This window comes from Pristiophorus japonicus, chromosome 9 (genome assembly GCF_044704955.1).
Source record: "Pristiophorus japonicus isolate sPriJap1 chromosome 9, sPriJap1.hap1, whole genome shotgun sequence".
Classification (NCBI taxonomy): Eukaryota; Metazoa; Chordata; class Chondrichthyes; family Pristiophoridae; genus Pristiophorus; species Pristiophorus japonicus.
Window position 1 is genome coordinate 128,145,551 of NC_091985.1, and position 27,619 is coordinate 128,173,169.

A 27,619-nucleotide genomic window follows, 5' to 3' on the forward strand; every position below is an offset into this window, starting at 1 on the left:
TGACCTCTTCCTTGCCAATCTACCTGTCGCAGATGCATCTGTCCATGACCGCATTGGTAGCAGTCAGTGACCACCGCTCAGTCCTTGTGCAGACGAAATCCTATCTTCACACTGAGGACACCCTCCATCGTGTTGTGGGGCACTACCACTGCTAAATGGGAAAGAATCAGAACAGATCTAGCAGCTTAAAACTGGGCATCCATGTAGTGCTGTGGTCCATCAGCAGCAGCAGAATTGTATTCCACCACAATCTGTAACCTCATGGCCCGGCATATCCCTCACTTGACCATTACCATCAAGCCAGGGGACCAAACCTGGTTCAATGAGGAGTGCAGAAGCACATGCCAGGAGCAGCACCAGCACCAGGCGTACCTAAAAATGAGGTGCCAGCCTGGTAAAGCTGCAACCAAGGAATACATGCATGCTAAACAGCAGGAGCAGCATATTATTGACAGAGCTAAGTGATCCCACAATCAACGGATCAGATCAAAGCTCTGCAGTCCTGCCACATCCCATCGTGAATGGTGGTGGTCAGTTAAACAGGAGGAGACTCCATGAATATTCTCATCCTCGATGATGGCGGAGCCTAGCACGCGAGTGCAAATGACAAGGCTGAAGTGTTTGCAACCATCTTCAGCCAGAAGTGCCGAGTGAATGATCCATATCAGTCTCCTCCTAAGGTCCCCACCATCACTCAAGCCTGTCTTCAGCCAATTTGATTCACTCCACATGATGTCAAGAAACAGCTGAGCGCACTGGATACAGCAAAGGCTATGGGCCCTGACAATATCCTGGCTGTCATAATGAAGATTTGTGCTCTAGAACTAGCCTAATGGGTAGAAGGTGTTCTGACTACTAAGTTCTCCATCAATACCAGAAACTCTCCAAGCAAGAGGAATTGAGAGACGGCTTTCCTATTTGTTAGAGTTCCTTCAATGCTGCGCCTTCAGCCATTGGGAATTTCTTTCTGTCTTGCAGCTTGTTAAGTTGCCACTCTTACTGGCTATGTCAATGGCTTAAGTGGAACTGACCTAGAAGTGCCAGTCTCGATCTCATCAGCAGGAGAAGCCAGGACAATCGTAGTATCTGATCCAGTTTTGCAATTTTGATTCAACTGACTTGTCCAACATCATTGAATACTTTACTGATTTCACCGTAAACTTTCCTTTCTCCTCCAAAGAGGATGATATTAGGAGGGGGAGGGTTTATCCTTCAAAGGTTTGCTCTGGACCACAACATTCCGTGCCAAACACAGTACCAACTTTTAAAAAGGGAACACATATGAGACATTGGATGCAGCGTAGAGTCACTAGAACGATCCTGGGGCTAAAAGGGTTAAATTATGAGGACTGGTTGCATAAATTAGGCTTATATTCCCTTGATGATAGAAGATTAAGGGGTGATCTAATTGAGGTATAAGATGATTAAAGCATTTCATGGGGTAGATAGAAATAACCTATTTCCTCTGTTGGGAATCCCGAACAAGGGGGCATAAACCTTAAAATTATAGCTCGGTCGTAAGGGGTGATGTCAGGAAGCACTTATTCACACAGAGTGGTAGAAATCTGAACTCACTTTTCTCCCTGTAGCATCCCCCCCCAACCGCCAAAAGCTGTTGAGGCTCGGTCAATTAAAATTGCTAAATTTTTGTTAGGCAAGGGTGTTGAGTTATGAAAGCAAGGCTGGTAAATGGAGTCAAGATGCATATCAGCCATGATCTAATTGAATGGTGAACAGGCTTGAGGGACTGAATGGCCTACTCCTCCTGTTCCGATGACCCAGACAATTACAAACTCGTTAGCCTAATATCAGTAGGAGGTAAAATAATGACATTTATTTCGGAATAGTCCAGAGAAACAATTGTTTTGTAACAGCTTGATGAACATCAGACTGGATTAGAAGAGAAAGGACCTGCCTTTTAATAAGATCTTCTCTGATCATTTCCTCATTTATCTTACCAGCATTTTCTTAAGCTCATGATCCCACAAGCATTACCATTTTTCTCCAGCAAAAACTCTTCCTCGAGTTCCTACACAAATCTTAACTCCCAACTTCCTCTCCTGTCACAATATCTCTGCCACTATAGATTTAGACTTGCCCTCGCATCCAATTTTGATGCACTTTGTTACCAGCGAATTCTGGCCTTCCATCCATCACAATATCTCTGCTGCTGTCGATTGATACTTTTTTACTCCCAGTGAATCAATCACAACCACCCACTCCTGTTGTTCGCCTATCTTCACATTTTCAAGTCAGAGTCGTGCAAACTTGAGCATACCTGGTACAGAACTGACCTTGCTATCTATCAGTCACCAGATTTGACTCAACCATGTCAAGTTCGATCGTGCGTGTTACTGCCTACATCAAGAACAGTCATAGGTTCATCTTGTCCATGTATGCTAAGGACTCTCAACTTTTCGGCACTGACCTTGATCTCACAACCACTTCCCTGCTGTTGGCCTGCCTGTATTGGTCTGGTACTCAACTCTCAGCTGAGCATAAAACCCACATCATCTCCATCGCCAAATCTGTTTGCTTCCACCTCGACAACATCAGCTATCTCTGCCCCTGCCTCAATCTCTGAACTACCTAAGCCCTTATCTTATGCTGTTGCCACATCCAGACTAGATTATTCCAATGCTCTCCTCACGAGTCTTATTTTCCACAAGCCCCAACTTGTCTAAAATGCAGTCGCTTGCATTGTGTCCTGGATTAAGTCCTGTTCACCCTCTACCTCTGTCCTTGTTGACCTTTGCTGGATACTTGTCCCCACTTTATCCATTTTAAAATCCTTGTCTGTATTTTCAAATCTTACACCTCCCTATCTCTGCAAACACCTCCAGCCATATATCTCCTCCAACCTTCAATCCTCTGACTCTGGCCGCCTGTGTATTCCCCCTTCCCTTTGCATGACCATTGGTCTCGGGAACTCCTTCCCTAAATTGGCCTGACTCTCTCCTAAGTTTTTCTTTCAAAAAAAACCTCCTTGAGACCCACCTTATCGACCTACCCTTAATCACCTTTCTTATGGCTTGACATGCATTCCTCTTATTCTTTTGTAAAGTACTTTGGGATGCCTTTTATGTCAATGGCACTATATAAGTCTAAGTTGATTGTGCACGTGCACCCATCATTATCACTTCTGTTACCTGTATATTGCGCACGTATTTTATACTTGATAATGTTGCTGTTTTATTGAAACTATCAATTATTTTCTTCTTTGTCTTAGTTTTTTAGTTGGCGAAGGGGCGTACAAATGGGCAGTGGATCATGGAATTGTACCATGTCCTCCTGACATAATGGCAACAAGTAAGGAGTTTTCAGCTTTGCTTCGCTATCCTTTTGAAGACTACTGGAATTATTTTTCAGAAATATAAAATTCTTCATGTTTATGAAAAAAAACTTGCATTTATATTTACTATACAATCCTGTCCAATTTTTGCATGCTACAGTTAATGGCAAGCTTTCCAAAATGTTCATTTTTTTTTAAGTGTATTTCTTCAAGGGCCTTGCAAGTAGCCTGCTTCCTAACCTCTGGCTTGGAGATATTGGGGCTTTGAAACTGAACTATGGAGAACTTATGGCATATAATCCTATTTATTTTATTGCTGGTGGATCATTGAGTGGTCTGCAACACCTGGAACAGTGTTGCGTCGTTAGACTTGATTTGTTTTATGTCTATATACGGTAGCAAAATTATGCCTGGCTCGATGGGCGTTTCTGTAACTGTGATTCCTGCATGGCGTGTTGCCTTCCTGGTGCCAAGATAAAGTGGAAAGAAAGACTCTTAAGAGAAGGATGAACGATCTGTGTAATGAAGTAAAGAATGATATCAAATTGAAAATACAGGCATACAATGTTGCGAAGAATAGTGGAAGGTCAGAGGATTGGGAAATTTTTAGAAATCGCAAAGAACGACTAAAAAAAATGATAAAGGGAGAATATAGTTTGAGAGTAAACTAGCAAGAAATATAAAAACAGACAGTAAAAGCTTCTACAGGTATATAAAAAGGAAGAGAGTAGATAAAGGAAACATTGGTCCCTTAGAGGATGAGACTAGGGAATTAATACTGGGAAACAGGGAAATGACAGAGACTTTGAACAAATATTTTGTATCAGTCTTCACAGTAGAAGACACTAAAAGCATCCCAATAATTGATAATCAAGGGAATATTGGGGGGCGGGCGGGAACTTAAAACAATCACTTTCATGAGAGAAAAAGTACTAGGCAAACTAATGGGACTAAAGGTGGACAAGTCCCCTGGATCTGATGGCCTGCATCCTTGGGTCTTAAAGGAAGTGGCTGCAGAGATCGTGGATGCATTGGTTGTAATCTACCTAAATTCTGGAGAGGTCCCAGTGGATTGGAAAACTGCAAATGTAACACCTCTATTTAAGAAAGGAGGGAGACAGAAAGCAGGAAACTATAGATCAGTTAGCCTAACATCTGTCATTGGGAAAATGCTGGAGTCCATTATTAAGGAAGCCGTAGCAGGGCATTTACAAAATCATAATGCAGTCAAGCAGAGTCAGCATGGCTTTATGAAAGGGAAATCATGTTTGACAAATTTGCTGGAGTTCTTTGAGGATGTAACAAGCAGGGTGGATACATGGGAACCAGTAGATGTGTATTTGGATTTCAGTAAGGTGCCATATAAAAGGTGACTGCACAAGATAAGAGCTCACTGGGTTGGGGGTAATATATTAGCATGGATAGAGGATTGGCAAACAAAAAACAGTGAGTCGGGATAAATGGGTTATTTTCAGGTGGGCAAACTGTAACTAGTGGGGTGCCACAGGGAGGATCAGTGCTGGGGCTTCAACTATTTACAATCTATATTAATGACTTGGATGAAAGGACTGAGTGTAATGTAGTCAAATTTTCTGAGGATACAAAATAGGTGGGAAAGAAAGTTGTGAAGAGGATGCAAAGAATCTGCAAAAGGATATAGATTGGCTCATTGAGTGGGCAAACATTTAGCAGATGGAGTATAATGGGAGAAAATGGGAGATTATCCACTTTGGTAGGAAAAATAAAAAAGCAAATTATTATTTAAATGGGGAGAGTTTACAAAATGCTGTGGTACAGAGGGATCTGGAAGTCCTTGCACAGGAAACACAAAAAGTTAACATGCAGGTACAGCAATTAATTAGAAAAGCAAATGGAATGTTGGCCTTTATTGCAAAGGGGATGGAGTATAAAAATAGGGAAGTTCTGCTACAACCTTACAGGGCATTGGTGGGACCACACCTGGAGGACTGCATACAGTTTTGGTCTCCTTATTTAAGGAGGGATATACTTGCATTGGAGAGAAGGTTCGTGAGGTTGATTCCTGAGATGAAGGGGTTATCATATGAAGAAAGGTTGAGCAGGTTGGACCTATACCCATTGGAGTTTAGAAGAATGAGAGGTGATCTTATTGAAACGTATAAGATTCTGAGAGAGTTTGACAGGGTAGATGTAGTGAGAATGTTTCCCCTCGTGGGGGAATCTAGAACTAAGTGGCATAGTTTCAGAATAAGGGGTCGCCCATTTAAAACTGAAATGAGGAGGAATTTCTTCTCTGAGGGTCGTGAATCTTTGGAATTCTCTGCACCAGAGAGCTGTGGAGACTGGGTCATTGAATATATTTAAGGTGGTGATAGACAGTTTTTTGAAAGATAAGGGAGTCGAGGGTTATGGGGAGGGCAGGGAAGTGGAGTTGAGGCCAAGATCAGATCTACCATGATCTTATTGAATGGCAGAGCAGGCTTGAGGGGCCAGATGGTCCAAGCCTGCTCCTATTTCTTATGTTCTTATGATATCACTCGAGAGGATGCAAAACATTTTGAGGGGTGAAGGGGAACAGCCAGAAGTCGTGGTCCATGTGAGAATCAATGGCATAGGAAGGAAAAAGGTAGCGATCCTACAGTCAGAGTTTCAGGAGCAAGGGAAAAAGTTTAAAAAGCAGGACCTCCAAAGTAGTAATCTCTGGATCACTCCCAGTGCCATGCACTAATGAGTATAAGGATAGCAGGATAAAACAGGTTAATGCATGCCTGAAGAAATGGTGCAGGATGGAGGGCTTCAGATTCCTTTGGCATTGGAGCTAGTTCTTGGACAGGAGGGACCTGTTCAAGGTGGTTCCTCGCGGGCAGGTTAACTGGTACTGTGGAGGATTTAAACTAATTTGGCAGGAGGATGGGCATCAAGATGCAACATTAGAGAGAAGAAACAAGGTACACAGCAGACTGGGAGATGGCACTAGAGTAAAGAATAGTTCCGAAATAGCAGTCTAAACTTAGTTTGGAGTGCACAGAGCGTGGTAAATCAGGTGGTGAGCTGCGGGCGCAAGCCGCCACATGGGACTATGATATAATGGCAATAACTGAGACCTGGCTTAAAGAAGGGGAGGATTGGGAAGTTGCTATTCCTGGCTATAAGATATTTAAGAAAAATAGGAAAGGTGTGAAAAGGAGGGGTGTGTGGCAGTATTGTTCAAATAAACTATTATAGCAGTGGAAAGGGATAATGTAGTCGAGGGGCAAAGGACAGAATCTAGTTACAATTAAGGAACACATCGAGGAGCTGTTACACTACTGTGTATATAATAGGTCACCAAAAAGTGGGAAGGAGATAGAGGAGCAAATTTGCAGGCAAATTACAGAAAGATGGGGGACTTCAATTATCCTAATGTAGATTAGGAAAGTAACAGTGTAAAGGGAAAAGAGGGGTAGGAATTCCTGAAATGTACACACTAGAACTTTCTTGATCAGTGTAATTCCAGCCCAACAAGGAAGGAAGCGGTGCTGGACCTAATCCTGGGGATGTGGGGCAAGTTGAGCATGTTTCAGTGGGAGAGCATTTTGGGAGCAGTGATCATAATATCATTAGGTTTAGAATAGTTATGGAAAAGGCAAGGTATAATCAAGCATAAAAGTACTTAACTGGAGGAGGGCTAACTTCAGTGAGTTGAAAAGCGATCTGGCGCAGGTGGATTGGTATCAAAAGTTGGTAGGCAAAATAGAAATTGAGCAATGGGAGATGGCCTGGATACAGAGGGGACACATTCCTATGAGGGGGAAAAGGAAGGGCATCCTTGGCTAGAGCTCCGTGGATGACAAAAGATATAGAGATTAAAATGAGACAGAAAAAGGATGCTAATGACACTTGCAAGGTTCATAATACAGTAGAGAACAAAGCTGAATATCGGAAGTACAGAGGAGATCTTAAAAAAGGGAATGAGGGGCAAAGAGAATGAGAATAGCTTAGCCGCTAACAGAAAAAGAAACCCAAAAGTCTTTTATAAACATATAAATAGTAAAAGGAGAGTTAAAGGAAGAGTGGGACCAATCAGGGACCAAAAAGTGGTGGGGAAACTTTTAGAGACAATAATCCGGGACAAAATTAATTGGCATTTGGCAAAGTATGGGTTAATAGATGAAAGTCACCATGGATTTGTTGAAGGCAAATTGTGTTTGACTAACTTGATTGAGTTCTTTGATGAAGTAACAGAGTGGGTTGATGAGGGTAATGTGGTTGATGTGTATATGAACTTTCAAAAGACGTTTGACAAAGTACCACATAATGGCCCTGAAATTGATGAAGGCCTCTGTCCGCCCAATTGCCACTCAAAGGACCGCCAATGGCCGTCGAGGTACCTGACTGTTCTTTTGGGCGGGATTTTCATCACCAAGGTCCCTCGAAGGTCGGCAGGTGGCAAATGAAGGACTTGCGTTGCCAATCTGGGCAGCAGCCAGCGGGAGCTCTCATTCTCGGTGGCAGAGGCGCTTGCCGCCCAAGTGCTGCCGAGGATGGAGTCGGGCCAACAGAGGGTCGAAGACCTAAAAAATAAAAGTCATGAGCAAAAAATGTTCAAAAAACTATCAGAAAACCTCAGGGGACCCCATCAAGGTAAGTCGCTGTGGAAAAAACAAATTAAAAAATGTTCACTAACCTTTTTTCTACCGTCTGGGACAGACCAGCCTCCAGCCAGCGGTCCACCCCCGTTCTGCTGCCGACTCCCGGTGGCTCTCCCCTCCCGCCCGCTCCAGTTCACATCGAACGTGGCACTGGGTGAATGTTGCAGAGGTATGTCGGCGGCAGTGGGCGGTAAGTTCACCAATTTTGGGCCCTATTAATAGACTTATTAGCAAAATTAAAGCCCATGGGATTAAAGGAATTGGCTAAGGGATAGAAAGCAGAGAGTAGTGGTGAATGATTGTTTTTCAGACTGGAGGGAAGTATATTGTAGTGTTCCCCAGGGGTTGATATTCGGACCACTGCTCTTTTTGATGTATATTATTGACCTGGACTTGGGTATACAGAGCATAATTTCAAAGTTTCCAGATGATACGAAACTCGGGAATGTAGTTAAACAATGAAGAGGATAATAACAGACTATAGGAAGGCATAGACAGACTGGTAAAATGAGCAGACATGTGGCGGATGAAATTTAACACAAGTGTGAAGTGATGCACTTTAGCAGGAACAATATGAACTAAATGATACAATTTTAAAGGGGATGCAGGAACAGAGAGACCCTGGGGGTGTATGTACACAAATCTTTGAAAGTGGCAGGACAAGCTGAGAAGGCTGTTAAAAAGCATGGGATCCTTGGCTTTATTAATAGGGGTGAAGAATACAAAAGCAAAGAAGTCATGTTAAACCTCTTCAAGTCACTGGTAAAGCCTCAGCTAGACGATTGTGTTCATTTCTGGGTGACATGCTTTAAGAAGGATATCAAGGCCTTGATGAGGGTGCAGAAGAGATTTACTATAATGGTACCAGGGGTGAGGTACTTCAGTTATATGGAGTTGGCAGAAGAGCCAAAGGCAACATGAGGAAAAACCTTTTATGCAGCAAGTGGTTAGGATCTGGAATGTCTGAGAGGCTGGTGGAGGCAGATTCAATTGTGGCTTTCAAAAGAAAATTTGATAAGTACCTGAAGGAAAAATATTTGCAGGGCTTTGGGGAAAGGGCAGGGGAGTGAGACTAGCTGAAATGCTCTTGCAGAAAGCCAGCACGGGCTCGACGGGCCGAACGGTCTCCTGTGCTGTAAAAAAAGAAAAAGACTTGGATTTCTATAGCGCTTTTCATGACCACAGGACATCGCCAAGTGCTTTACAGCCAGTTAAATATTTTTGGAGTATCGTCACTTGTAATGTAGGAAGCGCGGCAGCCAATTTGCGCACGGAAAACTCCTACAATCAGCAATGTGATAATGACCAGATAATCTGTTTTTATTTTATGATGATGATTGAGGGATAAATATTGGCCAGGACACCAGGGATAACTCTCCTGCTCTTCTTCGAAATAGTGCCATTGGGATCTTTTACGTCCACGTGAGAGCAGATAGGGCATCATCGGTTTACCGTCTCATCTGAAAGACAACACCTCCGACAGTGCAGTGCTCCCTCAGCAACGCACTGGAGTGTCAGCCTAGATTTTTTTTGTGCTCGGGTCCCTGGAGTGGGACTTGAACTCTCAACTTTCTAACTCAAAGGCGAGAGTGCTACCTACTGAGCCACAGCTGACACTAAACAAACTGCACATGTATTTTTCAGAGATATTAACAGCTATGCAATAGCTTAGAATAGAATTGTAGAATTGTAGAATTTTGTAGCACAGAAGGAGGCAATTTGAAACATTGTGATTGCCCAGCCCTCTGACGGAACTCTGCCTGTTCCTAACAATTTAAATTTAAATGTTTAGAATGTGGATGGCAGATTTTATATCCTCTTTCAGATATATATATAATAAATCAGGTAGGTTTGTGAAATAAATGCGTGGGTCCATTAAACTCCTTGAGCACTTTGTACGCTATGTTTGACACCACACTGAGGGGCCGAAATTGCCCCTTTCTATAAGGCCCATGGCCGACTGAAAGCAGCGGCCACGGAACGTCGCGGGGTGGAGGGGGCGGGCTGCCATTTTGTATATTGCCCTCCTTTAGTTTTAGAGCGATGTCGGGGGCCGACCCGTCCGTTTTCCCGCTGCGTCGTGCACGCACCAACCCCTTACCGAATGGCGGCGACCCCCTTTCCGAAATTGCCCCGTGGGAGCGGCGCCGCCATCAGTCGGTGCCACTCACCACTTTTTCTGTGGCTGGGCAGCGTGGCCGCCCATAAAAGGGAGTTGGCGCTGCCAGCAATTTTTTTATTGTTGCCCGACTGTCAGGTCGGGCCGACAATTATGCCCACGGGTTCGGCCAACAGGCAGCTTAGCACCCCCTCTTGGTTGCCAGGCCGTTGGCCAGGTCGAAACCCTCCCTGGTGGCCTAGTGTTTGCCACTATAGTGGCTGCAGAGTTCGCAGCGACTCGTCCCTTTAGGTGAAGGGGAGGGATGTTGTGACGCACCAGCACAATGACATCATCAGTGTGCCGCTGATGACTTGAAGTGTCGGCCACTCCAACCCGCCCCCACTGCTGTCTTTCTCCCCACATAAGCCAACGAGCTGAAAATCGTTGGATTGTCCGCCCCATGCGTTGGGGTGGACCGAACACTTGGAAAACGGTAGGTACGACCCGTTTCGGGCGGAGGACACTTTTGGCCCCTAAATTTAAACTCCGCGCGATGCCAAATGGAAGTGATGACACTGGCCCTGCTTCGCTACAGGGTCGGGTAGGGCCCTATTTCTGAATTTAAACAGCACGTTTAGCTTAGTGATTATCTTAAGTTTTGAAATCGTTAATTTATTTATTTTCAGACTTTGTATAGAACACTGATATATCCTCTACAGAAAAAATGCATATGGACCAAAACCTTTAAGTCGTGAAATTAGACTTGGGCTGTAGCGCAAATCGGGCAATAACGAATCAACAGCCTCTTTTACATCCGCTAGATTTGCTTTTAAAAGAAAATCAGGTTCAGTGTGAAACTGGCTGCTGGTTCTTCAAAAAAATTCGTTATTTTTTCCCCCTTGGCTGGATAGTTACCAGGAGCAGGAATCCCAGTCACATATGTGTGAAAGGGAGTCAGACATTTCTTTTTTTTCCCTTCCCTCACACTGCTGTCCTAGCTGAGGTTAACTATCTAAGCACAGACTAGGGATAAAACTTGAGCTCTCTCTGCTATGTATGGACAGGCTCGAGGGACTAGATGGTCTTTACCTGTTTGTCATTGTTCGTATGTATGGCTCCATATCACATCACACACTGAGTTTACTAACCAAACTCTATGGTGGAAGGGAAGCGCTGTTAAATTCTGCAGTGAACTCTTTTCAGACCCATTTAGAATCTTATACGTTTCTTTGACTGGATTCGTTATTATTAAAATCTCTAAAGTACAAAACTTCACTTTCACTTCTGGCTTTTGTGATTAACAGTTATTGGCATATTACATCAAGTACACACGTGTTTAATACAAATAGTGTTTTTTTTTAATCCTTTTTTAGAGTTCAGCTTATCTGCATTTAGGAAAAACAGACGAAAGCTGGAGCTTGCAGAGAAGGTGGAAACAGAAATGATTCAGACAAAGAAGAGAAGAGAAGTGTCTGAAAACGTTAGTGTTTTTTTTAACCCTAAGAGTAAGAACAAGAGAAGTTTATTTTGAAAGTAGGCCTAAAACACACCATGTAAAAGTATGGTGGATCCTTTTTTTTGGTCCTTTTGCAATTCATTAGTTCAAAAGTGACAAAAATGGACCACGAGTGGATACGAGAATGGGGATCACTTTTCCCTCTTTTGTAATGCACGGGCTCTGATTAGCATTTCCCATAGTGATATAACTGAGATTGGAACCTCTGGAAATGGGGAACAATGGACATAAACCCATCATCAATCAGTAAATTTCCATCACACTTTGGGTGCAGCGCATTTACATGACCAAGGAAAAGTGCAAAAGAATATTTGTTCATATAATTCGTAAATTATGTTGTAAAGTTTTCTCCTTCACCACCGTCCCATCATTTTGAAATTATTTTGGCAGATATTATCCAAGTTGCAATTAATCTCAAGTTCTTTGTCAGGCTCCAGTGCCGTACTATTGGAGGTGCCGTCCTTCCGATGAGTCGTTAAACAGAGGCCCTGTCTGCTCTCTCAGGTGGACGTAAAAGATCCCATGGTACTATTTCTAAGAATAGTAGGGAAGTTATCCCCGGTGTCCTGGCCAATATTTATCCTTCAATCAACATAACAAAAATAGATTATCTGGTCATTATCACATTGCTGATTGTGGGAGTTTGTCATGTGCAAATTGGCTGCTGTGTTTCTTACATTACAACAGTGACTAAAAGTACTCCAAAAGTACTTCATTGGCTGTAAAGCGCTTTGAGACGTCCGGTGGTCGTGAAGGTTCTATATAAATACAAGTCATTCATTAATTCATTCATTCATGAAATAATTTTAACAAATATTTACTGACTACTGTAATGATTAATATATATCTAAAATAGCACAACTTTTCCCTTGTATCTACAATACAAAGTGTTGCATCTAGTATGAGTCTATAGTATTACACTTTCAAAGTAGTAGAGAATTACAGTGAAAAAAAATTGATATTGTAACTGGTTAGAATAACCACTATCTCTAAATTTGTTAATGCTGGCGAATTCACATTTAGTCAGTTTGATCCTTCAGCCAACCAAGCTCGGCTTCTTTCACGTATAGCAGAAGCTACTAATCAGCAACAAGTAACCAGCACAAAAAATAAGCAATCAAACTGTCCAATTCTCTTTCAAAGCTACCATTCATGAACTGGCAAATACCGCAAAACAACTAATAGGATACCTCAAAAATGTTTGATTCAGCTTCATCTGATGGCCCCGTAGCTTTTGGAACTACTGATTATACTTCTAAAATATTACATTTATAATCTCAATTCGCAAAAAAACTTTCAAAAGATATAACCAAACTTAGCATCTCTACTGCACTTGGGCCTAATCTTTTCACTGGGGTGAACTTCTACTAGGTCACCATAGATGGTTTGGGCTTTCTTCCAATGCTTTTGCGTAGTGCTTATGGGAGAGAGGAGTTTTTCTAGGTTGACTGTATTTCCTATGAACTGAAACCTACACCCTTGTAAATATGTGAGGAGGATTGTGTGGTAAAGGACGAATGTTTACGCTTGACCATGATATGTCATGTTGAAAACAGTAAGTTATTTATGGTAGAAATACTTTGAAAATAACAAAAGTAGATTCAGTCCACAAAACATTAAAATGATCAGGCTTTTGGATGAAAATCTTTTGCAGAACTTTGCCACAATGCTATACATGGGCAATGTGAATCATTTGTCAGTCGACTAAGTCCAAATGTCTACAGTATATATTCCAGACCGAAAGTACTCTAAAGAGCTGTCAGTCTATCAATTTCAAAGACACATTAATAGGAGATGTTTGCATTGCATGCTAATGAGCATGTTTAAACAATGTATATTTTGAACTTTGAGTAAAGCACCATTGATAATTTAGCCATTTAGGGTATATTACATTCAACTGTAAGCTCATACTCTGATATTTGCTAGAAATCAAAGCTATTTCAGTCCAATTGTCATAGTTTGTAATCTACCCATTATCCTTCAAAGGACCAATGATTTGATTAGGACCTAGAACCAAGCTCTTTACCATGGCCAGCTACAGATCAAAGCACCTGCCTGCAACTTGCAGACAGCTAGGCTTCATAGAATCATAGAAATTTACAGCACGGAAGGAGGCCATTCCGACCTATCACGTCCATGCCGGCCAACAGAGCTATCTAGCCTAATCCCACTTTCCAGCACTTGGTCCGTAGCCTTGTAGGTTAGGGCACTTCAAGTGCATATCCACGTACTTTTTAAGGGCCCAACATTGCCCAACCCCTTTTTTCGGCGCACTGACCTGAAGCGCGCTGACTTTGCGTGCTGAAAAGGGTGTCAGAAAAAAGGGGCCCCATCCTGGCCGCTCTTCTGAGTCCCCGGAGTCGTGGCGTGGAGGCTGAAGTGGGGTTTGTGGAGCAACAGGCCAGTGCACAAAGCACTGCCGGCACCTGCGCACATGCTCAGTGAGAGCTGCGCACATGCTCCTGACCTCCCAGCGCGTCCTGTGGGCTGTGAGCAGGACCCGATGCTCGCAGCCCCAATCCCAGGCCGAAGGGACGCCCCGATCTTGCCTCGCCCGATCCCCGGCCGAGTGGACTCCTGCACCGGCTGGCCGGCCCGCTGAGTTCCCAGGCAGGTAAGGACTTTGCTTTTATTTTTTATTTGGTGGCTGTGCTTGTGTGGCTGTGCTTGAAACTTTTGATTTGGGGGGGTGGCGGCGGAAGGAGGAGATTTTGGGGGTGGGGGGGAGGGGGGAGGAGGAGGAGATTTTGGGAGGGGGGAGGAGGAGGAGATTTTGGGAGGGGGGAGGAGGAGGAGATTTTTTGGGGGGGAGGCGGAAGGAGGAGATTTTGGGGGTGGGGGGAAATTTTGGCGGTGGAGCGGGGGGAGGAGGAAAGTTTTGGTGCCTTTCCCGGGCAGATTTTAAAGATAAGGTAAGATTTACTTTTTTTTAAATTGTATTTTAATGGTTTGAGCTTTTCCTTAATGTTTGCTGCTTGGTTGTTGAGGTCCTCTCCAGTTCCCTTCCCTCCCCTATCCCTGCCCTAATGTCTGCCGAATGTGCGCTGCTTTTTCTTAACTGCCCGCAAGGTTTTTCAGAGCTGGCCACATACGCTGACCTAAGTGGATTTGGAGTACGTTTTTGCTGGCATAAATGGCCAAAACTGTCGTAATTGTCCCCTTTTGAAATTAAAACTGACTTTAAAAAAATCGTACTTAACTGACTTACTCTGGAGCAAATTTTTGGGGGAAAATGGCATTTTCTAACTTACGCCAGAAAAAACAACTTACTCCAAAAAAATTATGCGAGTCATGGCCAATGTTGGGCCCTAAATGTGGTGAGAGTTTATGCCTCTACCATCCTTTCAGGCAGTCAGTTCCAGATCCCCACCACCCTCTGGGTGAAAAATTTTCCCCTCAAATCTCCTCTGAACCTCCTACCAATTATTTTAAATCTATGCCCCCTGGTTATTAACTTCTCTGCTAAGGGAAATAAGGTCTCCCCTCAGACTCCTTTGTTCCAAAGAAAACAAATTCCATTTTGAAGTTTAATAAGGAAACACAGACTCTATCCCAACCCTCGTTATTTCTGAAATACATAAACCCTGTTTGTAGCTTAGTTTGGTTTACATTTCCAAACTTCAGAATTGTACTAGCAGAAAACTCCATTTTGTCTGGCTCCATTGAGTTTAAAGTTCTGTTTTGTTCATATAGATATGTGAAGAGAAAAAGATTAGTGAAGACAAATGTCGGTTCCTTGCAGTCAGATGGTGAATTTATAATGGGGAACAAAGAAATGGCAGACCAGTTGAACAAATACTTTGGTTCTGTCTTCACGAAGGAAGACACAAATAACCTTCCAGAAATACTAGGGCACCGAGGGTCTAGTGAGAAGGAGGAACTGAAGGAAATCCTTATCAGGCAGGAAATTGTGTTCGGGAAATTGATGGGATTGAAGGCCGATAAATCCCCGTAGCCTGATCGTCTGCATCCCAGAGTGCTTAAGGAAGTGGCCCTAGAAATAGTGGGTGCATTGGTGATCATTTTCCAACAGTCTATCGACTCGGGATCAGTTCCTATGGACTGGAGGGTAGCTAATGTAACACCACTTTTTAAAAAAGGAGGGAAGAGAGAAAACTGATAATTATAGACCGGTTAGCCTGACATCAGTAGTGGGGAAAATGTTGGAATTAATTATTAAAGATGAAATAGCAGCGCATTTGGAAAGCAGTGATAGGATCTGTCCAAGTCAGCATGGATTTATGAAGGGGAAATCATGCTTGACAAATCTTATAGAATTTTTTAAGGATGTAACTAGTAGAGTGGACAAGGGAAAACCAGTGGATGTGGTGTATTTGGACTTTCAAAAGGCTTTTGATCAGGTCCCACACAAGAAATTGGTGTGCAAAATGAAAGCACATGGTATTGGCGGTATTGTACTGACATGGATAGAGAACTGGTTGGCAGACAGGAAGCAGAGAGTCGGGATAAACGGGTCCTTTTCAGAATGGCAGGCAGTGAGTAGTGGAGTGCCGCAGGGCTCAGTGCTGGGACCTCAGCTATTTACAATATACATTAATGATTTAAATGAAGGAATTGAGTGTAATATCTCCAAGTTTGCAGATGACATTAAGCTGGGTGGTGGTGTGAGCTGTGAGGAGGACGCTAAGAGGCTGCAGGGTGACTTGGACAAGTTAGGTGAGTGGGCAAATGCATGGCAGATGCAGTGTTATGTGGATAAATGTGAGGTTATCCACTTTGGGGCCAAAAACACGAAGGCCGAATATTATCTGAATGGCGGCAGATTAGGAAAAGGGGAGGTGCAACGAGACCTGGGTGTCATGGTACATCAGTCATTGAAAGTTGGCATGCAGGTACAGCAGGAGGTGAAGAAGGCAAATGGTATATTGGCCTTCATAGCTAGGGGATTTGAGTATAAGAGCAAGGAGGTCTTACTGCAGTTGTACAGTGCCTTAGTGAGGCCCCACCTGGAATATTGTGTTCAATTTTGGTCTCCTAATCTGAGGAAGGACATTCTTGCTATTGAGGGAGTGCAGCGAAGGTTCACCAGACTGATTCCCGGGATGGCAGGACTGACATATAACGAGAGACTGGATCGACTGGGGCTGATTTCATTGGAGTTTACAAGGATGAGAGGGGATCTCATAGAAACATATAAAATTCTGACGGGACTGGACAGGTTAGATGCAAGAAGAATGTTCCCGATGTTGGGGAAGTCCAGAACCAGAGGATACAATCTAAGGATAAGGGGTAAGCCATTTAGGACTGAGATGAGGAAAGTTGTTAACCTGTGGAATTCCCTACCACAGAGATTTGCTGATGTCAGTTCGTTGGATATATTCAAGAGGGAGTTAGATATGGCCCTTACGGCTAAAGGGATTAAGGGGTACGGAGAGAAAGCAGGAAAGGGGTACTTAGGTGAATGATCAGCCATGATCTTATTGAATGGTGGTTCAGGCTCGAAGGGCCGAATGGCCTACTCCTGCACCTATTTTCTATGTTTCTATACTGTGACATGATTCTGGTAGGTGCCAACTGTAACTACAGTGCACTGTTCTTTTTGGTGGTATCAATCTATCACTGGTAGCCAAATAAGACAACACTTGTGGCTGATGCGAAGAACTCCATTTTGGAAATAATTTTGAAGATTGAGGTAAAAGAATCCAGAAATCAACATATCAGGTGCTCAATAAGACTTAAATACCTGTATCAGAATACATTACTACCAGTGGGGAATCCAAGATTTGACCACTTTGCCGCTTTGATGATCTTTTAAATTTATATTAAAATACTTGGGCTTTCTTGATGGACAATGGGTAATTTCACTGTTCTGTGGTACTGAGCTGTATGACTCAGAAAATTCTTCTGTTCAATAAAAGGTTGTTTGATATCAGGGCAGTAGTAAAAATACTGAAGTGAATTGTAGCATCCTCAAGCCAGGGAGTGGGCAAATCAGCTGCTTATAATTGCTGTCCAGTGGCCTCAACTGGCAAATGTGTGTGTAGTGTACAGATGCTGGCCCTGGTTTGGCTGTGTTGCCTCAACTGTTGTACAGGCTAGAGCCAAATGCCCTTTGTTCTCCAAATTCACCCATGCTGCAGCATGTCCACTTGAGGTACTGAATTTTGCTGATACAGGAGTCACTACTTCCAGAATAGGAGAGAGTTGGAGTAATTAAAACCACCTGGAAATTCACACTTGGCTTATTCCCATCCCCTTTTGTGAGACTTCTCATGGGTAAAGATCTTACATTAGATATTTTCAAAAACTCTTCCTTTCTTATATACTGGACAAGCAGATCTCCCATGGCATTGATTATGGTAGGCGAATCACTGATTTACTTGGGTGGGGATTGGGCAAGGGGTGGACATCGCCACTGTAACGTTCCAAGAGACCTTCCCAGAGAGATTGTTTATTTGTTTTTTTTTGAAAACCATACCTACTGCAGGTAGATAGATAAGTTTGTTCCTTCACATGGTACACTTGTGTCGACAAATAAACCTCCATAGCTCCTTACTGTCCATCTCTTTCAGGCATGAATGTCTATAGTGAAGATCAAGAATAGATAAAACCGAAGAAAAGCTTAAACTAATTTGGATCTTTTCTTTAATAGTACTTCGTGTTACCAAAATCAACATTTAATTTCCAGACTTTTATTCAGAAACTCTCTAAACATCAATCATGATGCAGTTCTTTCAAATATGTTTATGATTTTGCCTTGGAGCTCGAAAATAACCAATATTCATGTAAACATAATGTTTTTAAAAACACAGCCGTAAACTTTTAAATGCATTACAGAATATAACGTTCTGCTTCTGATCATCTTTCACTCACTGGTTTGCTCTTCTGCTTTGTCTGTCTTCAGCTCTTTTAGTACATTTACATTTAATTATGGGAAATAGCTAGTATATAGTCAAAACATATTTGCTTTTGAAGTTGCCTCAAAAGATTGGAGAACTTACATTTTATACGAAGAAAAATCAAATTCTAGTTATATCTATAAAATGTTTTCCATGAAGGGGAGGAGATGCCGTTTACAAACAGTACGTCCTGGAACAGTCTGTGAATGGACAATTGCTATCGGTAATAAATAATCCAGAAGTTGTTGAGACAGACACATGCAGCAGCTTTAGTATGCTGACTTGAGTCTTTTCTGCTCATAATGATGAGTGCAGGAACTTGCATGAATTTGAGGCATTTTCCCAGGCCCATCTGTGATGGAAAACATGGTTGCTGGTGGTTGAAACACACACTATGCTATTACATAAATAATTGTAATAATTTTTTGCAAATATTGTAGTTGGCATTATCTTGTGTTATAATCCTTACTGCCAGTGGTAAGCATTTAGTTTTGTGACAAAAGCAAGATAGTGGCCAGATTACATAAAAAAATATTTGCAATGATTTTGATCAGTTGTCTATTTTTAATTAGTCGCTGTTGTTGTCTACACATTTTTTATTTTTTTAAACTTCATAACTAATCTGGTTTTATTTGCTAGATTGGTACATGCCCTACATTGTGGCTTGCTGCTGTTTTGTTAATATGAAATCAGATGCAAATATAACACAGAAATTTCCAGATAGATACTTAATGTGACTAAATGTTCAAGTCTCAAGATTGACTCATTTAACATCTGTCCAAATAATTTTATTTCTGAATCTAAAAGTACTTAAATTACTTGAAAAACATTCATAGAATCATACAGCACAGAAGGATACCATTCAGCCCATCATGCCTGTAAGGCTGTTGGAAAGAGCTATCGAATTAGTCTCACTCCCCTGCTGTTTCCCCTGCAATTATTTTGCACAGTGTATTGCAGTTAAAGTATGTTTGCTTGCAGAACTGTCACTGCACTTTGAAGAAATCACTTTGGGATGTTTGCAATGTTATGTGCTATTTTTCTTTATATGCTGTGTCACAGGGTGGTGGGGCATGAGCTTGCTATCACCATCTGCCGTAATTAGGAGTTACAATATCTGAACTGCATTACTATGCGTAAGTTCTGGGTGAGCAAAAACTGGTAGGCAATGTTAGTGGCTGCTTGGCAGCTGTTTCAAAATGGTAAAAGTAGATAATGCCTTCAGTCCACTCTCTTGGCTGTATAAGCTGTGTGGTGTGTTTGAAAGCTGAAGAAGTAAGGGTAAAAGAGTGTTCCAAAAAAGGTAAAATATACTTTTGGGATCTATGCTAATTTATCCAATGTCCATATAGATCTAGGATACTACATTCATTGAATAGGAGGAAATCTCTTGTAAACATGATTTCTTTAAGAAATGAATGCCCTGCATGGTCGGGTATCTGCACTGAAACACGACACAGCACAAAACAATAGAGCAGCTCCAAACCAAGCCAAAAAAAGGAAATGAATAGGCTGGGAAGGAGCTTTGTATGTTGGCAGGTGGGCTAATTTCCTTTTCTAAGACGTTAACCTAATCGTAGTTAGTCTTCATTCCTTCATTCATGCACTCTCCACTTTGATGTAGAGGATTACACAAAAAAAGTTACACTCGGAATAAGGCCACCATGAAGTGTAGTCACACCAAAGTATGTGACATTGAGATAGCAATTCATAGAAACATAGAAAATAGGTGCAGGAGTAGGCCATTCGGCCCTTCGAGCCTGCACCACCATTCAGTAAGATCATGGCTGATCATTCACCTCAGTATCCCTTTCCGGCTTTCTCTCCATACTCCTTGATCCCTTTAGCCGTAAGGGCCATATCCGACTCCCTCTTGAATACATCCAACGAACTGGCATCAGCAACTCTCCGCAGAAGAGAATTCCACAGATCAACAACTCTGAGTGAAGAAGTTTTTCCTCATCTCGGTCCTAAATGGCTTACCCCTTATCCTAAGACTGTGACCCCTGGTTCTGGACTCCCCCAACATCGGGAACATTCTTCCTGCATCTAACCTGTCCAGTCCCGTCAGAATCTTGTATGTTTCTATGAGATCCCCTCTCATTCTTCTAAACTCCAATGTATAAAGGCCCAGTTGATCCAGTCTCTCCTCACATGTCAGTCCTGCCATCCCAGGAATCAGTCTGGTGAACCTTCGCTGCACTCCCTCAATAGTCCTTCCTCAGATTAGAAGACCAAAACTGAACACAATATTCCAGGTGAGGCCTCACCAGGGCCCTGTACAGCTGCAGCAAGACCTCCCTGCTCCTATACTCAAATCCCCTAGCTATGAAGGCCAACATGCCATTTGCCTTCTTCACTGCCTGCTGCACCTGCATGCCAACTTTCAATGGCTGATGTACCATGACACCCAGTTCTCATTGCACCTCCCTTTTTCCTAATCTGCCGCCATTCAGATAATATTCTGCCTTCGTGTTTTTGCCACCAAAGTGGATAACCTCACATTTATCCACATTATACTGCATCTGCCATGCATTTGCCCGCTCACCTAACCTGTCCAAGTCACCCTGCAGCCTCTTAGCATCCTCCTCACAGCTCACACCGCCACCCAGCTTAATGTCATCTGCAAACTTGGAGATATTACTCTCAATTCCTTCATCTAAATCATTGATGTATATTGTAAATAGCTGGGGTCACAGCACTGATCCCAGCAGCACCCAACTAGTCACTGCCTGCCATTCTGAAAAGGACCCATTTATCCTGACTCTCTGTTTCCTGTCTGCCAACCTATTCTCTATCCACGTCAATACCATGTGCTTTAATTTTGCACACCAATCTCTTGTGTGGGACCTTGTCAAAAGCCTTTTGAAAGTCCAAATACACCACATCCACTGGTTCTCCCTTATCCAAGGCAGTATTATTTACTAAATCATCATCATCATAGGCAGTCCCTCAGAATCGAGGAAGATTTGCTTCCACTCCTGAAGTGAGTTCTTTGGCTGAACAGTCCAATACGAGAGCCACAGACTCTGTCACAAGTGGGACAGACAGTCGCCGAGGGAAGGGATGGGTGGGACTGGTTTGCCGCACGCTCCTTCCGCTGCCTGCGCTTGACCTCTTTACGCTCTCGGCGTTGAGACTCGAAGTGCTCAATGCCCTTCCGGATGCACTTTCTCTACTTCGGGTGGTCTGGCCAGGGACTCCCAGGTGTCAGGGGTGATGTCGCACTTTATCAGGGATGCTTTGAGGGTGTCCTTGTAACGTTTCCGCTGCCCACCTTTGGCTCGTTTGCTGTGAAGGAGCTCTGCATACAACACTTGCTTTGGGAGTCTCGTGTCTGACATGCGAACTATGTGGCCTGCCCAGCGAAGCTGATCAAGTGTGGTCAGTGCTTCAATGCTGGGGATGTTGGCCTGGACGAGGACACTGATGTTGGTGTGCCTGTCCTCCCAGGTGATTTGCAGGATCATGCGGCGACATCGTTGGTGATATACCTCCAGCGACTTGAGGTGTCTTCTGCACATCATCCATGCCTCTGAGCCATACAGGAGGGCGGGTATTACTACAGCTCTGAAGACCATGAGCTTGGTGGTAGATTTGAGGGCCTGGTCTTCAAACACTCCTTTTCTCAGGCAGCCGAAGGCTGCACTGGTGCACTGGAGGCAGTGTTTAACCTCCACATCAATGTCTGCTTTTGTTGATAAGAGGCTCCCGAGGTATGGGAAATGGTCCACGTTGTCGAGGGCCGCACCTTGGATCTTGATGACTGGGGGGCAGTGCTGTGTGGCGAGGACAGGCTGGTGGAGGTTCTTTGTCTTACGGATGTTTAGCGTAAGGCCCATGCTTTCATGTGCCTCAGTAAACACATTGACTATATCCTGGAGTTCAGCCTCAATGTGCGCAGATGAATAATGCACAGTTTACTAAAAGCATGCATGTGACTCCAAATTACTGTCTTACAGTTCATCTTTGCATGGGTCCCTTTTATAATTTTGCCGAAGAGGTGGCTTTTGTTGTGAAAATCATAACTTAATTTCCTTTGGTGGCTTCTTCTGGGCAGGAACTAGATTAAGGTGCCAACTTTGTTGGTGTCTGTTTAACAATGGGTTTAAAGCCTTTCTCAAAGGAAACAAACTGGTGTCTGCATTGGCAAAGATGAAAAATGTCTGTGTGTTTGTCAATTAAGTGATACTTTGTAGGAATACAAGCAATAACTTCAGACAACAATTTAATGAAACAAGTGAAATTCAGTTTTTCTGATGGAATGATTTATGCGACTTGAATGCTGTCTTATCCAAATGCCAAGCAAGAAGACGTAGGCTGATTGACCACCTGTATTGAGGTTAGGGATACTGCAATAATTGTTTCCAGTGGTCAAAATTTAGCCCTCACGGCTAAAGGGATCAAGGGGTATGGAGAGAAAGCAGGAATGGGGTACTGAAATGCATGATCAGCCATGACCATATTGAATGGTGGTGCAGGCTCGAAGGGCCGAATGGCCTACTCCTGCACCTATTTTCTATGTTTCTATAAGCCCACAAGAAAACTGACGGGTACAAAAGTTTCTGACATCTGATCAGAAACCCCACAAGATTATCCGATGAATGAAATGTCACACCTGCGAACCTTTTTCTCCCATTTGCCCAAATGTTTTGGTTCCTCTTCTGAAAGCATTGCTGGTTTATTCTGGATGGAGGATTAGCCAAATTATTATTTCATAACTGATTCCATGTTGGTGTGTGTATGTATATGGCACTGTTGAGGAAGTAACTAAGGATGACTGTCCTGTCAGATTTCCATTCTTAAACCATGTTAATTCCTCTTTATGATCTTTCAATTTTTTTCTCTCTCAACTATCAGATTAATGCTTCTGAAATTATTTTTTTTAAATTTCAATTCTCTGGATGTGGGCGTTGCTGGGAAAGCTAGTACTTATGGTGCATATCGAGTTGCCCTCAAGAAGGTGGTGGTGGCCCGCCTTCTTGAATTGCTGCAGTCCGTGAGGTGAAAGGCAGTCCGTGAGGTGAAAGGTACTCCCACAGTTCTGTTAGGTAGGGAGTGCCAGGATTTTGATCCAACAACAACTTGTGTATATATATATATAGCACCTTTAACGTAGTAAAGCATCCAAAGGCGCTTCACAGAAGTATTATAAGACAAAAAAAATTGCCAGCGAGCCACATGAGGAGAAATTAGGGCAGATGACCAAAGCTTGGTCAAAGAGGTAAGTTTTAAGGAGCGTCTTGAAGGAGGAAAGAAAGGGAGAGCAATTTAGGCAGGGAGTTCCAGAGCTTAGGGCCGAGGCAAAAGAAGGCATGGCCACCAATGGTTGAGCGGTTATAATCAAGGATGTTCAAGAGGGCAGAATTAGAAGAGCGCAGATATCTCGGGGGTGGTGGAGGGCCGATTGTGCGGATAGGGAGGAACGATGCTATGGAAAGATTTAAAAACAAGGATGAGAATTTCAAAATTGAGGCGTTGCTTAACCGGGGGCCAATGTTGGTCATCGAGCACAGGGGTGATGTCGGAATGGGACTTGGTGCGAGTTAGGACACTGGCAGCTGAGCTTTGGATGACCTTAAGTTTACATAGGGTTGAACGTGGGAGGACAGCCAGGAGTGTGTTGGAATAGTCAAGTCTAGAAACATAGAAAATAGGTGCAGGAGTAGGCCATTCGGCCCTTCGAGCCTGCACCACCATTCGATAAGATAATGGCTGATCATTCCCTCAGTACCCCTTTCCTGCTTTCTCTCCATACCACTTCATCCCCTTAGCCGTAAGGGCCATATCTAACTCCCTCTTGAATATATCCAATGAACTGGCATCAACAACTCTCTGCGGTAGGGAATTCCACGGTTAACAACTCTCTGAGTGAAGAAGTTTCTCCTCATCTCAGTCCTAAATGGCTCACCCCTTATCCTAAGTCTGTGTCCCCTGGTTCTGGATTTCCCCAACATTGGGAACAATCTACCCGCATCGAACCTGTCCAATCCTGTCAGAATCTTGTATGTTTCTATGAGATCCCCTCTCATTCATCTAAACTCCAATGTATAAAGGCCCAGTTGATCCAGTCTCTCCTCATATGTCAATCCAGCCATCCCGGGAATCAGTCTGGTGAACCTTCGCTGCACTCCCTCAATAGCAAGAACGTCCTTCCTCAGATTAGGAGACCAAAACTGAACACAATATTCCAGGTGAAACCTCACCAAGGCCCTGTTCAACTACAGTAAGACCTCCCTGCTCCTATACTCAAATCCCCCAGCTATGAAGGCCAACATACCATTTGCTTTCTTTACTGCCTGCTGTACCTGTATGCCAACTTTCAATGACTGATGTACCATGACACCCAGGTCTCGTTGCACCTCCCCTTTTCCGAATCTGCCACCATTCAGATAATATTCTGTCTTTGCGATTTTGCCCCCAAAGTGGATAACTTCACATTTATCCACATTATACTGCATCTACCATGCATTTGGCCACTCACCTACCCTGTCTAAGCCACCTTGCAGCCTCTTGGTGTCCCCCTCACAGTTCACACCGCCACCCAGTTTAGTATCATGTGCAAACTTGGAGATATTACACTCAATTCCTTCATCCAAATCATTGATGTATATTGTAAAGAGCTGGGGTCCCAGCACTGAGCCCTGCGGCACTCCACGAGTCACTGCCTGCCTTTCTGAAAAGGACCCATTTATCCCGACTCTCTGCTTCTTGTCTGCCAACCAGTTCTCTATCCATGTCAGTATATTACCCCCAATACCATGTGCTTTGATTTTGCACACCAATCTCTTTGTGGGACCTTGTCAAGAGCCTTTTGAAAGTCCAAATACACCACATCCACTGGTTTTCCCTTGTCCACTCTATTAGTTACATCCTCAAAAAATACCAGAAGATTTGTCAAGCATGATTTCCCCTTCATAAATACATGCTGACTTGGACCGATCCTGTCACTGCTTTCCAAATGCGTTACTATTTCATCCTTAATAATTGATTCCAACATTTTCCCCACCACTGATGTCAGGCTAACCGGTCTATAATTACCCGTTTTCTCTCCCTCCCTTTTTAAAAAATGGTGTTACATTAGCTACCCTCCAGTCCATAGGAACTGATCCTGAGTCGATAGACTGTTGGAAAATGATCACCAATGCATCCACTATTTCTAGGGCCACTTCCTTAAGTACTTTGGGATGCAGACTATCAGGCCCTGGGGATTTATCGACCTTCAATCTCATCAATTTCCCTAACACAATTTCCCGCCTAATAAGGATATCCTTCATTTCCTCCTTCTCACTAGACCCTCGGTCCCCTAGTACTTCCGGAAGGTTATTTGTGTCTTCCTTCGTGAAGACAGAACCAAAGTATTGTTCAATTGGTCTGCCATTTCTTTGTTCCCCGTTACAAATTCACCTGAATCCGACTGCAAGGGACCTCCGTTTGTCTTCACTAATCTTTTTCTCTTCACATATCTATAGAAGCTTTTGCAGTCATTTTTATGTTCCCGGCAAGTTTTATGTTCTCGGACTCGATTTTCCCCCTCTTAATTGAACCCTTTGTCCTCCTATGCTGAATTCTAAATTACTCCCAGTCCTCGGGTCTGCTGCTTTTTCTGGCCAATTTATATGCCTCTTCCTTGGATTTAACACGATCCTTAATTTCCCTTATTCGCCACGGTTGAGCCACCTTCCCCGTTTTATTTTTTACTCCAAACAGGGATGTACAATTGCTGGAGTTCATCCATGTGATCTTTAAATATTTGCTATTGCCTATCCACCGTCAACCCTTTAAGTATAATTTGCCAGTCGATTCACGCCTCAAACCATTGAAGTTACCTTTCCTTAAATTCAGGACCCTAGTTTCTGAATTAACTGTGTCACTCTCCATCCTAATAAAGAATTCTACCATATTATGGTCACTCTTCCCCAAGGGGTCTCGCACAACAAGATTGCTAATTAATCCTTTCTCATTACACATCACCCAGTCTCGGATGACATATTGGTCTAGAAAACCATCCCTAATACATTCCAGGAAATCCTCCTCCACCGCATTGCTAGCAGTTTGGTTAGCCCAATCAATATGTAGATTAAAGTCACCCATGATAACTGCTGTACCTTTATTGCACGCATCCCTAATTTCTTGTCCCCAATCTTACGACTACTGTTTGGTGGTCTGTACACAACTCCCACTCGTGTTTTCTGCCCCTTGGTATTCCGCAGCTCCACCCATACCGATTCCACATCATCCAAGCTAATGTCCTTTCTTACTATTGCATTAATTTCCTCTTTAACCAGCAGTACCACCCCACCTCTTTTCCTTTCTGTCTATCCTTCCTAAATGTTGAATACCCCTGGATGTTGAGTTCCCAGCCTTGGTCACCCTGCAGCCATGTTTCCGTGATGTCAATTACATCATACCTGTTAACTGCTATCTGTGCAGTTAATTCGGCCACCTTATTCCGAATACTCCTCTCATTGAGGCACACAGCCTTCAGGCTTGTCTTTCTAACACACTTTGCCCCTTTAGAGTTTTGCTGCAATGTGGCCCTTTTTGCTTCTTGCCTTAGGTTTCTCTGCCCTCCACTGTTACTTTTCTTCTTTCTATCTTTTGCTTCTGCCCCCATTCTACTTCCCTGTCTCCCTGCATAGGTTCCCATCCCCCTGCCATATCAGTTTAACTCCTCCCCAACAGCACTAGCAAACACTCCCCCAGGACATTAGTTCCGGTCCTGCCCAGGTGCAGACCGTCCGGTTTGTACTGGTCCCACCTCCCCCAGAACTGGTTCCAATGTCCCAGGATTTGAATCCCTCCCTGCTGCACCTCTCCTCAAGCCACATATTCTTCTGAGCTATCCTGCAATTCCTACTCTGACTAGCATGTGGCACTGGTAGCAATCCTGAGATTACTACTTTTGAGGTCCTACTTTCTAATTTAGCTCCTCGTTCCCTAAATTCGTCTTGTAGGACCTCATCCCTTTTTTTAATCTATATCGTTGGTACCTATAAGCATCACGACAACTGGCTGTTCACCGTCCCGTTTCAGAATGCCCTGCACCCGCTCCGAGACATCCTTGACCCTTGCACCAGGGAGGCAACATACCATCCTGGAGTCTTGGTTGCAGCCGCAGAAATGTCTATATGTTCCCCTTACAATTGAATCCTCTATCACTATAGCTCTCCCACTCTTTTTCCTGCCCTCCTGTGCAGCAGAGCCACCCATGGTGCCATGAACTTGGCTGCTACTGCT

At 43.4% G+C, this 27,619-nt stretch overlaps 1 protein-coding gene across 7 annotated transcripts in view; it reads left to right on the forward strand.

The window, feature by feature from the left end:
* The window catches only part of tasp1 (taspase, threonine aspartase, 1), a 174,854-nt gene that overhangs the window by 54,580 nt on the left and 92,655 nt on the right, over window positions 1-27,619 (forward strand). For all 7 annotated transcript variants that reach the window (XM_070889833.1, XM_070889835.1, XM_070889834.1 and 4 more), the window contains 2 exons: window positions 3,230-3,309; window positions 11,377-11,483. In XM_070889833.1, the coding sequence (XP_070745934.1) occupies window positions 3,230-3,309; window positions 11,377-11,483 (187 nt within the window). The remainder of the gene's footprint in view (window positions 1-3,229; window positions 3,310-11,376; window positions 11,484-27,619) is intronic.